The 17,613-nt window shown below is 40.4% G+C and overlaps 1 protein-coding gene across 1 annotated transcript in view; it reads left to right on the forward strand.

The window, feature by feature from the left end:
- The window catches only part of cacng5a (calcium channel, voltage-dependent, gamma subunit 5a), a 29,040-nt gene extending 17,437 nt beyond the window's left edge, over positions 1-11,603 (forward strand). Inside the window, exons 4-7 of the mRNA XM_073852314.1 lie at positions 1,019-1,105; positions 5,517-5,657; positions 5,827-5,972; positions 10,206-11,603. Of these exons, the coding sequence (XP_073708415.1) occupies positions 1,019-1,105; positions 5,517-5,657; positions 5,827-5,972; positions 10,206-10,463 (632 nt within the window). The 3' untranslated portion in view covers positions 10,464-11,603. The remainder of the gene's footprint in view (positions 1-1,018; positions 1,106-5,516; positions 5,658-5,826; positions 5,973-10,205) is intronic.
- Positions 11,604-17,613: the final 6,010 nt, after the last annotated feature.

The raw sequence follows: 17,613 nt of genomic DNA on the forward strand, positions 1-17,613 counted from the left end.
TGTTTTCAGTGCTGATAATAATAACAATGTTTCTTAAGGACTAACTCAGCATATTAGAATGGTTTTTGAAAGATCATGTGACATTGCATACTGCATACTCCTGAAAATTCATCTTTTCCATCAGGAATAAATTAAAATGTATAATATATTAAAATACAAATACAGCTATTTTATATTTTAACAATATTACTGTTTTTACTGTATTTTTTAATTAAAATAAATGCAGCCTTGGTGAGCATTAGAGACTTCTTTCAAAAATATTAAAAACAAAACAGACCCCAAACTTTTGAACAGTAACATATTTAACTAACTTACTATAATTATTATTGAAGACACAGTGATTATTCTTTTTGTCATTCCTTTCAGTTTTTATTTTTCATTAGTTGCAAAACAGAGAGAGTTGCGAGAGTTATTCTTAATGGATTATATAACAGCATTTTGTACTGCACTGGGGTCACATCCATGTGGTTCTGGACGAGTATGCATTATTGAGTGGCCTTGTTACTAAAAACCCTACAAAGCAAAATGTTTGACCTACAAACCTTTGCACCACTCTGCAATGTGGCTGACATACTAATTGTGGTCCACAGGTTAAAAAAAAAAACTTGTCCACTGGATTAAAAACATTTGTCTAGTTGTGTGTAAACATGTCTAGTAGTTTGTCTAAAACATAAAAATGTCCATTGTCAAGCTATGGCAAATCTCACAACATTCTTACTGTACTTAAATACAATCTTGGATAGAAGCAGTATAAGCTCATTCTTCTTATTATTAGTAGTAGTAGTAGTAATAGCAGTAACAACAACTAAAACATACCCTTATGTTTTAATTAATTCATGTGAGAAAGCATATTGTATCCTTTTTAACATTTGTACTGTAATTCTGTTCTTTCCATCTGCCAATATTTGAAAGTGTGAAATCTAATGACATGGCTTATTTAAAATGAGTATGAAAATTGTATTAACATTTTATGCTGTCATAGGAGCATTGTTCAGGTTTTTATTTTTATTTTTTCAAGGAGAGGAGAAGGGACGCTGCTTTACTATAGAGTATGTGATGCCTATGAATGTTCAGATGACGTCAGAGTCTACAGCCAGCGTTCTGAGTGAGTAAAAGTTTTATTTAGCATATTTGATATAAAAATGGCTCTATTGAAAGTTGTTAAGTTACTGAACACTACAACACTAATATTTGCTATATTTGCTACTTTACAGTTCTTAAAAGGTTGCAAACATCCTTATTTAGGCTGTTTCAATTGCTTCTGTCTTTTCATGTAATCCTAAACTGACTTGATGGTCATCAGTCAGATTTCCTTTTGGACCATACTTTCTGTTGTAGGTGTTCTTGTTCATACAAAACTTTCACTGTGTTATTACAATAGTTTTGCTATTGTCCTTTCTGTTTTCCTTTTCATTGTCCTCTTGTATTATCAACACACTATTTTCCTGTTTGACACATATTGTATAAAGCACTATATAAATAAAGGTTAACAAAAAAAAACTGATATTTCATATTTCATATGACAAATATAACGTCTCAGGTTACGTATGTAACCCTAGTTCCCTGAGGGAACGAGACGCCGCGTCATGGAACGCTATGGGGAACGCCATTGGCGGGCAGCACTCTGAATCATGTCTACAACCAATGAATGATGGGAGTGACGTCACAGGCGCGGTGACGTCAGCGACCGGGAAGTATAAAGCACGTGCGTTTGACGACCGCGGCAGCTCTTTTAGGAATGAAGCGAGCGCCGCAGGGTGCGGGAATTATGGTCCGAGACGCGGCGTCTCGTCCCTCAGGGAACTAGGGTTACATACGTAACCTGAGACGTTCCCTTCCGGGAACTCGAGCCGCGTCATGGAACGCTATGGGGAACGAGACTACCAACGCCCCCATAATTTCCAAGCCCTGCGCAGTGTCTGCTCAACCAGGGTGGAAAGTAAGAAAGAGCCCTTGTCTAGCATTCTGCGGACAATAAGGCCCTGTAGTCCTCGGCCCTCGGGCACACGAGGAATGGTAGTCATCCTCTGTCTGGTCGCCAGCCAGAACGAGAGGTACTCCTCGGCCCTCAGGCAGACCGCAATAACCACTGTCTAGTATTCCACGGACAGATGGTGAAGGTAGTCCTCGGTCCTCAGACCCACGAGGACAGTGCACTCGACCTCAAGAGTGCTCCTCGGCCCTCAGGCTCATGGAAGGTAGTCCTTTGTCTGGGGTTCCGCCAGAACAAGAGGGACTCAAGAGCTCGGCCTGGAACTCCGCCAGGACGCGAGGGGAATACGCCATTGTCTAGGATTACGCGGACAAGAGGGCACTGTAATCCTCGGCCCCCGGGCTCACGAGGGAGACAGTAAGGGCCTCCGCCTGGTAGCCAGCCAGCGCAGGAGGCACTCCTCGGCCCTCAGGCACACGAGGAGTGAGTTCTCGACCCTTGCCTGACATTTGATCAGTGCAGAGGGGGAAATAGTCCTCAGTCCTCGGCCCTCGGGCACACGAGGAAGACAGTAATGGGCCTCTGCCTGGTAGCCAGCCAGCGCAAGAGGCACTCCTCGGCCCTCAGGCAGACGAGGAGTCTTAGTCCTTGGTCTGGGAAAGGCCAGAACCAGAGGGACCGAAATACACTCGGTCTGGTAGTCTTGCCAGAACACGAGGGGAATTAAGCCATTGTCTAGCATTCCGCGGACAAGAGGGCTGTATGGTTCTCGGCCCTCAGGCACACGAGAACAAAATAGGCCTCTGCCTGGTCGCCAGCCAGTGCGAGAGGCACCCCTTGGCCCTCGGGCTCACGAGGAGTCTTAGTCCTTTGTCTGGGGTTCTGATTTGTCCTCGGACCTGATTTGTGACACGACCTGCTTGACTGTAAGCATTCTGAACTTCAGTTTTCTGACTGAGCGATTTAGAAGCCTGAGATCTAAGATGGGCCGAAGCCCCCCATCCTTCTTCGGAACAATGAAGTACCGGCTGTAGAACCCGGATTCCCTGTCTTGAGGAGGGACCACCTCGATGGCCTCCTTCCTCAGAAGAGTTTCCACTTCCTGTTCCATTACCAGACCCTGCTCGGGGTTTACTAGAGTTGGAAATACCCCGCTGAAAGGCGGTGGCTTGGCGCCAAACTGAATGGAGTAGCCTTTCTCTACAGTACGCAGGACCCGCATAGAAACATTCGGCAGTAGTTTCCACGCTGCCGGAAAGTTTACTAGGGGAACCAGCCTCTCGAGACTGGTTTCTGGATTTATCTGAGGAACCAATTCGGAGACCTGTAACAGCGAACTGGCAGGATGCTCCTGAACTAGCTCCTCTGAAGACCCCCGCGGGGGTTGCGAACTCTCCAGGGCCGCTACGTTTCCGGGCGGAACAGCTGGAGAATGATGTTCACGGGAGATTGCCGCGCCCTGTAACACTGGCAGGGTTATCTGACAGATCTCCTGAGGGCCCCGAGAAGGCTTGACAATGCAAGCCCCCTCGAGAGGGGCTGCCCTCATCGGCCCTGTGGTATAAGAGTCGGGGCCGTTTAGCCGAGGACCTCTTAGACCAAAGCACGACCCTCGGGTCAGGCTCAGTCTTTGAAGCCCCCGGTCAGGAGTGTTGCTAATCCCGCCCTCTAGGTGTCACCGGAGGGAAACGGGCTGCAATGCTCCTATTATGAGCCTCTTATGTGAGGAGCTGGTACACGGCTGGGGTTTCATGCTCCCGTCAGCAACCCCGACACATGTACATTTGCTCATCAAGCCTGAAGTTTTATTTAGGCGGCCTGGAGAGCAAAGACGGAGCTTTCAAGGATGATGCCAGACTGGGCGACAGATAGCTGGTTAGCGTCTGTCCAACCCGCGGCATCATCTTTTCTTTATAGTTTTTCCCTTGATCTAGACAGTTCAGTGTGCAGATCGGGGAAGGACAGAAAGCTCCATTTTGGAAGTGCTGACTTAGTCCGTAGAAAACATAACGTTTGCTTTTCTGCGGCTCATTTTTAGCTAATGCATTAGTCAGCACAACCACCAGCTCATCATACTGAGGTGATCAGGGGGGGCGGTTGAATACTTTTGACAACGTTCTTCACATCAACCTCCTCGGAGGAAGATATGGGAAGCGTTGAAAACCCTTCCTGGAAGGAAGTAACCGCATTGCGGGCTTCCTTATCCAGTAGGAGGTTTACCGATCCACCAGGTAGGAAAGGAGATAGGGTATTTTTTAATCACCCGTCTCCCTTACCTCTAGTAGATCGAGCTGCGATCCCCACGAGTGCAGCTACCGCTCCGCCTCGGCGGAAGCGGGGCCAGACCCGCGAGAAACGCTAGCGAAGGCTCCCTCCTCGAAGAGAGCCTTCCGGGAACGGAGCACCCGCAGTGGAAGACGCTCACACTGTGGACAGTCAGCCTTTTCGAGGGCTGACTGTGCGTGCTCTACACCCAAGCAGACCACACATAGACTGTGTGTATCCCCACCAGCAATGAAGCATTGGCAGGGAGGAACACACTATCTATGTGGCTGCTTGTACCGCCTTAGTTTCTTAACTTTCTTTCCCCCTTTGGTTGCATTTTAGAGGTCATACTACTCAAATAAAAGCCGTGCAAACTGGCACGGAAAAACAGCAGTATGACCGGGACAGACACAGACACAGAGCGCTCTCGCTGAATGACAAAAGCTGCCGCGGTCGTCAAACGCACGTGCTTTATACTTCCCGGTCGCTGACGTCACCGCGCCTGTGACGTCACTCCCGTCATTCATTGGTTGTAGACATGATTCAGAGTGCTGCCCGCCAATGGCGTTCCCCATAGCGTTCCATGACGCGGCTCGAGTTCCCGGAAGGGAACATATATTATTTAATTTGCCTTCAGCATTAAGCATTAAGAATAGAATAAGATAGAGTCATCAGCAACACATTATGGTATAAGGGCAAACAATCCTGCTTGAATTAATTAGCAAGTTTTTATTTTACCTGTAATTAAACAATAATATAAATAAATGTGCATTAAAATTCTGATTCAGAGATTTAGATGTGTCTTGCTGCTGAATTGCTTATATTCACAAAATTCTTAATTTGCTTCATTTGCTTCAAGTTGCTTGGTGGAACAATAACATAAATTAAAAACAACATTCATTTATTCATTCATTTATTTATTTATGTCAGTGTCCCCTTTTGGCAGTGTAATATGTATTGTGGTTCTTGATTGGCTTATGTATGTCATTGTCATTATGTCAGAGGTCTCTAAGTGGTTGAATGATTTTCAGCTTACCAGGAATTGATATCCAATAATACATCATGTTTGTCAAGTCAACTAATCAGTGACATTTAAACCCTCACATAAACACCAAGCCTCACTTGTACACCATGATTTTGTTCTGTATGTCCCCTTTAGGGTCCACAAAAGGACATTACGGAACATTACAGATAATAATAATATTGTATTTGATTTTTACTTGGTGTTTGTATTTTTTGTCTGCTACATTATTGGGGTGAGGTTGTAGAACTATCATGTCATCATCATCAGTAATTATTTATTTTGGTTTGTTCACAGAAATGATTCGCTCTGCTACTCCTTTTCCGCTGGTCAGTCTATTTTTCATGTTCATTGGCTTTGTGCTAAGTAATATTGGACACATCCGCCCTCAACGCACTATTCTGGCCTTCATCTCCGGAATCTTCTTTATCCTGTCAGGTAGGTGTTTGTTTAAAACAGTGTTCAGCATATATAGCCAGTAAGAATTAATCATGTCATTTTGCTGGACAAAAGTATGCTTCTTTATAATAAGTTTCAGATAACTAGAATTTTGCTATAATGACTGAATGGATAAAAAGTAAGAATTTTCTTTTTATTTCTGATGCAGGTCTGTCCCTGGTGGTGGGTCTGGTCTTGTATATATCCAGTATTAACGATGAGATGCTAAACAGAACAAAAACAAACGAAGCCTATTTCAGTTATAAATATGGCTGGTCTTTTGCTTTTGCTGCAGTCTCCTTCCTGCTTACTGAGGTACCACTTCCACTAATCTTTGTATATTTGTGTAAATATTAAAGACAGTGGGTCTCATTCACTAGCTGTGGGAAAAATCTGTCTGCATACATTTTATAATTCTTAAATTACCACTTAAACTTAAGTTTACCACACATAGGTAAATCATATCATACTTCCGGTAACCTAATAAACATGTGTTAAGATTAGATTTTATGGCATTTTGCCCTTCAGAATCCAGACATTCTCCACAACATTTATATGGAATCAGAACCACATGCAAATATGCACTATTGTTTCTCTAGTATCTCCAGTTGCCCAACAGCTGCAGGAAAGATTTGACATCTTACTATCCAGGTCATTCCTGGTATTCAGTGCCTTTTGTGTTCCCAGTAAAGATTATATTGAAGTTGATTAAAATCAAGACCCTTCACAGCATTTAAATTCATCAAATATCACAAATTTTGATATATTACACATACACATACTCTTACTGATTTTATAATTTGTAAAATGAAAAACAAACCTAGAACTCTACACTCCAGACAAAATCTGACTATTTGTGTATGTGACTGGAACCTAATCTAAATTATTGTTGCACTGTCTACCAGTCATACCAGCAATCCTCAAATCTGACTTTCCAGCAGAGTTTAGCTCCAACCCTGATCAAACTTGCCTACCTGTGATTTTCTAATGATCCTGAAGACACTGATTAGCATGCTCAGGTGTGTTTGATTAGGGTTAAAGCTAAACTCTGCAGAAAAGTGGATCTTGCTAGCCAAAAATGGAATTGGGATTAAAAATGCCCCAACCACCTTTGAACAACTTATGGCAGGGTTGTCCATACCTGCTCCTGAAGGGCCATTATCCTGCACAATTTAGCTTCAAACCTAAATTAAACACACCTGAACCAGATAATCAAGGTCTTCAGGATTACTAGAAACATCCAGACCTGTTTGTTTTGGTTTGGTTGGAGCTAAAGCCTGCAAGACATTGACTACGTTTACATGGACACCAGTAATCTAATTAATGACCTTATTCTGAATAAGACAATAATATGATTAAGCTGTTTTCATGAGTTGCTTTTAGAATATTCCTTTCATGTTCCCGTTTTACATGTTATAGTACATAGATCGATTAATGACACACATCATTGCGTCCACACGCGACGCTATCAGTTCATCTTCCTTATAGACTTTTGGATGTTTGGGTTTTAATTTTACAAAAGCTTGAAGTGGCACTGGACATATGCAACAAATATTTTAGAATGTGTGAGTTAAAATTTGCCGTGGTCGCATTTGTGCGAGTGCGTGCTGTGCTGCTCCAAATACAGCGAGCATTTCAGAGCCAGTCAGTTTTTAGGACAAAAAAAAGAAAAAGAAAAAAACACACGCAAGCACAGTCACCGAAAGCCAGTTTAGTTTTACTTTTTTTGTTTGTTTTCATTTTGAAAACCCTGTTATCTTTGCCGTTTACCTCACATTACGCTTTGGAGGCTTTCTTTTATTATTTTTTTTATTAATTATTTTGATTGCTCAGTGTTTGCGCGCCCTGTAATAAATTGTTTAGTCGGCATATAACAGCATGTGATGGAGTCCATGCCTCGTCTTATTAGTTTTTGTTAATAAATGCTATATAAGCTAGTTTTAATTTATTTTTGTTATGCTGTTTAATTAAAAATAACAAATCCATCTTTTAAGAATTTGTTTTAATCTTAAAATTAATAGGTGTAGCCTTATATATGCAAGCAAAACCAAGATCATGAATTCGATAGTAAAAGTAAAAAGCATCCTAAGACATTCCAATAGCGGAAATCCCGTTCACAAAATTAAAATAAATACTTACAAATTATACTAATGAAAAAGGGGGTTGAATGTTAAAAACGTTTCCATAAAACTAAAAATTATGATAACAAACTAGGCTATTTATCAGCAATGAGCATTGATTAAGCCCATGTTGTAGCAAAATATAAATAAATAAAAATGAAACCAAAGCGCAACCAACTGAGAGCGTTATGCCGCGTTCCAGACAACCCGTTACCCGTGTTTTTCCAAACTTCTACCCGTGAAAGTGCACTGGAACGGCACTCAAACCCGTGAATTCCCACCCGTGAACTCGTACTAGATCGACGACGTACTCCCAGTTCCGAGTTCTGACGTGACATAGCCCGAGAAACAACAATAAAGCCTCTAGGGGTGCGGTGTTCAGTGGCACACGGTGGAAAAATTGAGTTTAGGACAATATAACGTTGCAATCAAATTATTAATACTATAAAAATAATAAATGCTTGGCGTGACTTGCCTGGAACGCTACAAAGTCCTGAGTCGTGGTTTGAACACGTGATTTACGAGCTCAAAAACCTGCCTGGAACGCAGCATTAGTGTGTATCCTGTCACAAAATGTGGCGAAAAGTCCTACACAAGGGGAATAGTCTGATTAAGGTGTGTACATGTCTTCCATAATGCGACTAAAATAGGAATACTCCACCTGTCTTAATTCGATTTGTGTTTACTCCGATTATGACTTTAGTCGGATTAAATTAATCAAAAATCTCAGTTTACATGGTTGCTTCTTAATCAGAGTATTGTCTTAATCGCGTTAAAATCGGAATATTGTTGTCCATGTAAACGTACTCAGTGTCTCTTCAAGAACAGGATCGATTACCCCGACTTACTGAGACAACCTTGGGAGAATTACATGGGAGGAACTGCTTTGAGTATATTGATTATATTATCATCTGTTCACTGCCATTTACTAAGTATTGGCTTGATCTCCAAGCTGTTTTTTATAAGATACTGGCTTAACAGTCAAACTGGAAAAGTAAATTCTGCCTTCAAAAAGTAACATGCAGGAAATCCAGCATTCCCTTGGATTAGAAACTACCAGTTTGTTCCCTGTTGTTGTAGGTTCACTTATCGGCCTAAGCTTTTTAGTGGATGCCCCAATGCCAACAGGTGTTTAAGCCATTGAACATATGCTTATGATATTCTTATTTTCATGCTAAACTTCCCTGTGTGTACATGTATAAAATGCAGATATGCAAAATGCAGTTTAAATGCAGCTTCAAAGGGCTCTAAATGATCCCAGCCAAGGAATGAGGGTCTTATCTAGCAAAACGATCAGTTATTTAAAAAAAAAAAAATGTACAATTTATATTAGTGGTGGGCCGTTATCGGCGTTAACGTGCTGCGTTAACGTGAGACTCTTATCGGGCGATAAAAAAATATTGCCGTTAATCTATTCTCAAAGTTGAGTTGGGAGCTGGGTCTATACAGTACTATGCAAGCTATGATGACTTTCACCTTAATATTTTAGCACGGATGTATACCTAGTCGAATTGCACTGTAGGGGACGAGAACGAGTCTTCGAACCTGTGTGTATGCCTACTGTGAAATAACCACATCAAACGTGACGTGCTAACATGGATGCAGCTATGAAGCCGCCGGGTTTGCTTCAGGGCAGCGGCGTTGCTAGACCCTTTTTACTGGGGCACGTGCCCCAGTGAAAATCTGCTGTGCCCCAGTAAAATCTCAAATTTGAGTTATAATTTACTTTGATAATCCCGAAATAAAGACATTAAACTATATGCAACAACTGAATTGACACTTCTAGAAGCAACGCAGTTTAACCGAAGACTATGCACGCAGATATCCATGCCCGTGCGCATCTGTGTATTTAACTGCAACGCGCACGCCGCACAGCCTTTTGTGCAGAAGTACTTGGTTACACAAGTTTGTATAGTTAATTGTGTTGTAAATGCAATTGTCAAGCAGTTTATGTTGCATTTTGGAAACAGGAGATGAGCGCCTGGTCTAATGGGCCACCTGGCTTGAGAAACCCGTTCTGAAAGACTTACTTTTAGTCATTATTTGGGTAGCACACATATTCTCAATGCCTTCAGCAGAATTCAAATTAGCCATTTTAATCTAATATTAATATCTAATATTAATTCCAAGATTACAGTGAGATTAATCTAGATTAAAAAAATTTATCTATGCCCACCGCTAATTTATATACATTTTAACCTCAAACGCTCGTCTTGCTCGGTGTAATAGTCAAGGAAGTTTGCTGCGGTAATATGGATGCAGCAGGTGCAGTAATATCACGCAATGAGCAAAATGAAGAGCCTATTTCCAAAAAAAGTGGAGTGTTCCTTTAATAGTGAATTTGACCCAGCATCCTAAACACCAAAAAGAAAAAAAATGTATTCATTAATTTCATATGCTTTTCCATCTCTCTTTGTGCCACCACCAGGCGGCAGGTGTAATGTCTGTCTACCTTTTTATGAAGCGGTACACTGCAGAGGAGATGTACAGGCCACACCCGGGTTTCTATCGACCTCGACTCAGCAACTGTTCTGATTATTCTGGTCAGTTCCTGCATCCAGATGCCAGGGCTCGTGGACGCAGCCCCTCAGACATCTCCAGTGAAGCATCCCTCCAAATGAATTCAAACTACCCTGCCCTCCTCAAGTGTCCTGACTATGATCAGATGTCCTCATCGCCCTGTTGAGATTGCAAATACACATTAGTGAAATATGAGAAGGAGAGAGCTCTAGCTAGTTCTTATAGATGCTGTACTGGAATGGCTTTGGCACTGGAGATCGTGTTGTGTTTGGATAGAGGATACAGATTATTAGCTTGTCTTCGAGAGCCTTCAGTACTAATGCAGTGATTCTGAGTTTAACACATCAGTTGATGGTATCATTTGTTATTTGTAGTGTACCACACTGATGTGTAGCTAATAGTACCTCTGCCTTTTTCTTAAAAGTCAGATTTTTTTTAGAGTAATTTCATTTTTTTTTTTTTTTTGTACAATTTTAAGCAAAACTGCAGCTTTAAGTAAAAACAGGTGTGTTTTTATAGAAAAATAGAGAACTAGAAATTATGGTATAAAAATTATAATATTTACTGATTAATCATTGCCATTAAAGCGCATACTTGATAAAAAAGATACATGCTAATGTGACTCAACATTAATCTGTTTTTTGGGCTTCTGTCCGTATAAGAAAGTAACCATAACAGAGATTATATTAATATTTTATATTATTGTTAAGTGTTGTGGTGTCACTGGTCAGACTAGATGTGGTCTTTTTATTAATAGGCATTTTGTGTTTGATATGAATGTTAATATTATTGTAGCTTTTTTTTTTTTTTTTTGCCAGTGCTTTACATTATAATTACATATAATCAGAAGATTAACACATCAGTAATGCAGTGATTTTTTTTACAAGAAAAACATTCTGTTATTTTTGATTGTTCCACTATGTAAATATATAGCAGAAAAATAATAAACATGCAAGGAAAAATCTATGTATATTTTATAACCAATTTTTACATTGTATGTGTATAATCCATAATATGGCTTTGTTATGATTTGATACAAATTATGTAGACTAATTACAATTTTCCCGCTTGATAAAAAGAGTAGCATTTTGTTGCCTTATATTTGACCTATACTCAACTACAGGTTTCAACATGAATAGTCATCTTGCATATACCATCGAATGTTAGTGGGATTTGTCCGATAATAAAAAGACAGTCACAAATAAATCTGAAAATAAGAAAAATTTTTTACTCATGCACACTTTTTATTTTTGTACATATTTGGTTGGAATTATGTTAAATATGTAAATATGTTAAATAGACTTTATTGAGGTCACAATATATTATCGTGTAGCCATTTCATTAAAAGTATGTATAATGCAAAATATATTATATGATTTTAAAAAGTATATTACAGAGTATTTATTAATTCGGTAACACTTTACAATAAGGTTCATTAGTTAAACATTAGTTAATGTATTAACTAACATGAACTAACCATGAGATATACATTTGTTACTGTATTTACTAATCTTTATTAGCGTTAGTTAACGGAAATACAGTTGTTCATTGTTTGTTCATGTTAGTTCACACTGCATTAACTAATGTTAACAAAATTTTAATAATGCATTAGTAAATGTTGAAATTAACATGAACAAAGATGAATAAATCCTGTATAAGCGCAGTTCATTATTAGTTCATGTTAACTAAGGTGGTTAACTAATGTTAACTAATGAACCTTATTGTAAAGTGTTACCATTAATTCTTCATTAAAAAATTATTTTTGCATTACGCCCAAAACAGTATTGTTGCCTTACCCAAAATCACTGTGCCCACAATAATGATAAACTTCCTAGCAAATAAATTACTTACTTCCTCAGAAAATACAATTTTTGAAAACATTAGATTCACTCACGCAGAAGAGCAGTGCTTCAGAAAAACCAATAATGACTAAAATCAAATACCTTTCAGAGGGGGGAGATTGTGTAGAGTCATAAATGAGCGGGTGATGGGGGGTGTGACTGACAACAGGAGGGCTGGGTGGTAATTTAGCAACCCCACCCGAGCCCGCCCTTCATTAGGAATGGTTGTTGATCACTGTTAACACCTGCTATAAACCATATTTATAAGTAGGTAGTCAAATACACATTCAAAGCAATAAGGAAAATAAATTACCAAAGAGTTCAAAATACATTTAATGATATTCAGTGAAATGCAATAAACTCAGAGCTGAAACTGAATGAGGATTTTGTTGTTGTTGTTGTTGTCTTGATTTAAACACCTCAAACTGATGATTCAAATCCAGCCTGTGCTGCTGAATCTAAAAACTTCAGTGCATGTTTACATAAACTCAAAAAAAAATGTAGTAGACAGAATACAAAAACAAATAAGTCTTCCACAGACTGGACTGCTGTGGATTGTAGGCAAATGATAGGCCTAATTTTAAGCCATATAAAATAGTTTTGCTAATGTTATGTAAAAGGTCTGCAAGTTGATCAGCTGACAAAATAAAATAATTATATTTGTAAATGCAATTATAATAAATAGATTTAATAAAAAGCTTTTGAATTATGAATAGTATCATTGAATTAACAATGAAAACACTGACTTGTTTTTATTTTATTAATCACTTTTTATTTTATTAATCATTTTTTTCACAGTTTAAAATCTGTACCTGATATGGACTTCAGTGTTAAATTCAACTTTATGCCACTAGGTGGGATTATAGACAAATTTGGTCCATGAAAGAGGAGTGAGAGAGGACAGAGAGATAACATCCTCCTTTGTGCATTATTTTATTTTATTTATTTATAAGGAAATACACACTTTAGTGACAAAGTTGGCTATGATTGTGCTATCAGCAACTCTTTTTTACAAGCTCCAGGTGAGCGCATGATATCTTTTGATATATGTGTGTGTGTGTGTGTGTGTGTGTGTGTGTGTGTGTAGAACTAGAGGACTGTTTTCTAAAGCCAACATACAGCTTTAAACTAGTTACTTTGAAATAACATCACAGATGGCAAATGGCGGTTCAACACGTTTTCCATTGAACATGCACACAAGACACACATCGTTGTGCTGGACTTTGACAGAAGTACAAGTGGAGGAAAGTATATTACTGTTAATTAATAATCTATAATTTCAGTCCACAAGAGCCATGCTGAGAATGGGCATATCTGTTATGTAAAAATCAGCATTAGCATCAGCAGTGAAATATTCAGTACCAAACATCTGTCAGTAAATCGTCTTCAACCTTTGGAGGTTTTAGCCACATAACACTGTGACAGTATTGTCTTGCTTCATACTAGCAGCTTGTGCTGCACCTTGGAAATCCCTCCAGACTCTTGGTGTCCATAAGTGCCAAAACACAATTTTTAAACATGTAAAGCCAGGATTCAATATATGTGTGTGTGTGTGTGTGTGTGTGTGTGCGCGCACTATTTTATATATTATATATAAAATAGTGCGCGCGCACACACACACACACACACACGTTAATTTTGACAGCCCTACTATATATATATATATATATATATATATATATATAGTAGGGCTGTCAAAATTAACGCGTTAATAACTCGTTAACGCCAATTAATTTTAACGGCACTAATTTTATTAACGCGCGATTAATGCAGCGTACATTTTCTGTTTGACCCACTACCTAGCAGTTGTTAAAGAAATGGATGCACAATGTTGCCAACCTAGCGAAAAGTGTCTAGCAACAATACATAAACACATAATTGGACAAACCTATAGTTTCTGAGGCTCTCCGGTTTTGCCGAACGAGCGCGAGGTTTCCCAATGCGCGCGCATCTGCCTCTCTTTATATCTGCGTCTGCTCTGTTCAGCGAGCGGCAGTAGAGCAGCGCTTTCAGTTAAACCAGATATTATGTTGCTTCCAGTGCTTGAAGTGGGCCGGTACGCAGCCACGTCTGTATTTTATCCTTTTGCGTACTTGCGGGCTAGCACGGCGTTTAAATAGACTCAAAAGTCGCGCGCACGAAAACCACGAGCACGCGAATGAAGCAAGCGAGCAAAACTACGGTGCCCGCCAGGGGACACCTTCGGTTCACTTATGTTTGTCTTGGCCACGAGATAATGGGCAAATTTCAAATGGAAGTGTGCATCCCTACGCCCTACTCCCTCCGAAGGGCAGATCCCTTTGAAGTGAGTTCTTTTAAGGGAGTAGGGCATTTATGTCTCTTTTAACCGTTTGGAACTCCCTTGGCGAAGGGAATGACTGACGAAATGTTACCTTGACAACGCTGCGCAAACGTGATCACTAACGGAAATCACTTCCGTGAAGTGACCATGGAATGTTCCCTTCGCTAACGGCCTTCTGGAAGGGCCCTTCGTGAAGGGATTAAGTTGCTCACTTTCGTTTGGAACGTCCCTACAAATGGCGTCCCCTTCTAGAAGTGCCCTAGAAGGGCGCAAAATAGCCGTTTGGAATTCACCCATTAATTCGTGGGAACGTCATATTAACTCGTGGGAACGTCATATTATGTCGTGGCCACGAGATCATTTTGTTGAGGTAACGACATGTCGTGGGCACGAGATATTAATTCGTGGGAACTTCATCCTTATGTCGTGGCCACGAGATGCGACGATGAGGGAACGACATGCATTTCTCGAGGCCATGAGTTTAGTACATAAACAAACCTGCGTGACCATAGTAACCCAGGATTAGATAGGTTTATTAATATTTTATTTTGAGTTAACAAATGATTGTATCAATTATTATAGAAATTAATACAATATTAAATTATTATATTAACAATAGGCGATGCTGTCTGTGCGCGATGTAGAGAGCATTCAAAAGTTTATCATGAATAAATATTAGGCTACATAAAGTACACCAAATAAAATAGCCCTACAAGAAATATTTTATGCATCCCACAGTCTTGTCCATTAACTGATCCTATTTTTCCGTAATATTTGTATTTTTCGTTTATATTAGTTATTTTTCCTTTTATTTCGATCTCTTAATTTTTTTAATGTAATACTGTAAGGTTCTATGACTGGGGTTTGCACTGGAATGCAGTTTAAAGGTTGAATTTACCATCTATTGCCTAATTTATTTAGTCTAATTAATAGACAAATATAGTGTTTGACTGAAGAGTGAATTATTCAAGTAGATTCATTTGGAAATCATTTATCGTCACACAGAATACGCCTACATGACATTCCTTCTATTAACTGATCGTATTTTTTCCGTATTATTATTATTAGCAGTAGTAGGCTAGTAGTAGTAATTTCTATTATGATTAGCCTATTATTATTATATATATTTTAATTTTCGTTTATATTCGTTTTTACCCCTAATTTTGATATATTTACTTAACGTTCTATGTGGAAATGATACTGTAAATGCTTGACATATAGGCTATGACTGATTTTTACTGTAGTTTTAAAGTTTGAATTGAACATATATTTTATTTTGTTTCGTCTATATAGACTAGACCAGGGGTTTTCAAACCTGTCCTGGAGCCTCCCCTGCCCTGCACATTTTACTTGTCTCTCTCATCTAATACACCTGATTCAAATCATCAGCTCATTAGTAGAGACTGCAAGACCTGAATTGGGTGTGCCTAATAAGGGAGACATACAAAATGTGCAGGGCAGGGGAGGCTCCAGGACAGGTTTGAAAACCCCTGGACTAGACTATATAATACTATAGTGTTTCACTGAGGAATGAATCATTCACGTAGCCTAGTTTCATTTATAAAAAAAACATTTTCGTTTATCGTCACACGGGTGTAAATACAATCATAAAGTCAAAACTTAATTGGTAGCTACAATTGTCAGGCTTGAAAAAATATAGCCCTAACCAGTTATTAAAATAATAATAGCCTAATAATAATAATAATAATAATAATAATAATAATAAATAAGTGACTTAGAGCTATATTTTTTATTTATTTTGTATCGCTTTATCTAAATGACTTTGTGTAGACTATATGTTATTTGCCATATATTTAGCAAATATTGTGAACGACAATTATGCCAATACAGTTTTATTTTTATGATTGTATTTATGCCCGTGTGTGACCATAAACGATTTAAAAATGAAACTACGTTAATGATTCACTCTTCAATGACACAATAGGTTATAGGTAATTAGACGAAATAAAATGAAATGTATGTTAAATTCAACCTATAAACTGCATTCCAGTAAAAACCCCTGTCATATAGCATAATCAAAGCTTTACTTGTCACGGATTGCAGGAGGGTGAGGAGCCTCAGGGAGAACAAATGGAATCCGGAATTTCAAACAAACAACTTTTAATGAATCAAAAGGGAGAACACAACCTCTTTACACTACATTAATGACTTTAAGACAAGACAAAGAAACTCAGAAAGGGATGCACTATAAATACTAACCAAACGAGAAACTAATGAGGATAATTACTAGACACAGGTGAACAGAATAACCAATTAACTTAACAAGAACAGGAAACAGACCATAAAAGGAAAGACAGGAACTAAGGCTGGGGGAAAACACGGAACATGGATTGTGACAGTACCTCCCCCTCCCGGTAGGCGCGTCTCGCGCCGTGATGGAAACACCGGGGAGGGGGGGCGGGCGCCCTGGAGGCCGTTACGGAGCAGGACCTTGCTGGGTTGGGAAGGCCTCCAGGGCGGAACAGGAAGCCATGGCGGGTCAGGCGGCCACGGCCGGACAGGTAGTTCGGGTGGCCATGGTGGGTCAGGAGGCCACGGCCGGACAGGTAGTTCGGGTGGCCATGGCGGGTCAGGAGGCCACGGCCAGACAGGCAGTTCAGGTGGCCATGGCGGATCAGGAGGCCATGGCCGGACTGGCAGTTTAGGTGGCCATGGCTGGGTAGTCCCCGTGGCCCAGGCCTCGGTCCTCGGCCAGGCCACGTGGACTCGGGTTATATAGCCCCCCCCCAAAATTTTCTTTGGGAAATTTAACAGTTCATAGGGGGGAGGCTCTGGAAGGCTGGCCGGGATCAGCTGAGGCTCTGGACGGCAGGACGGGACCAGTTGAGGTTCTGGACGGCCGGATGGGACCAGCTGAGGATCTGGAAGGCGCGCTGGAGGAGCGGGCTCAGGACGGCGCTCTGGAGGAGCGGGCTCTGGACGGCGCTCTGGAGGAGCGGGCTCTGGACGGCGCTCTGGAGGAGCGGGCTCTGGACAGCTGGACGACCCCAGCGGAGATTCAGGAGGGCTGGGCGCCTCCAGAGGAGACACTGAAGGAGCTAGCTCTGGGCGAGCCGTCACTGGAGGGCGCTCTGGCGGCGCGGTCACTGGAGGGCGCTCTGGCGGCGCGGTCACTGGAGGGCGCTCTGGCGGCGCGGTCACTGGAGGGCGCT

The sequence above is a fragment of the Garra rufa genome, chromosome 12 (assembly GCF_049309525.1).
Source record: "Garra rufa chromosome 12, GarRuf1.0, whole genome shotgun sequence".
NCBI lineage: Eukaryota > Metazoa > Chordata > Actinopteri > Cypriniformes > Cyprinidae > Garra > Garra rufa.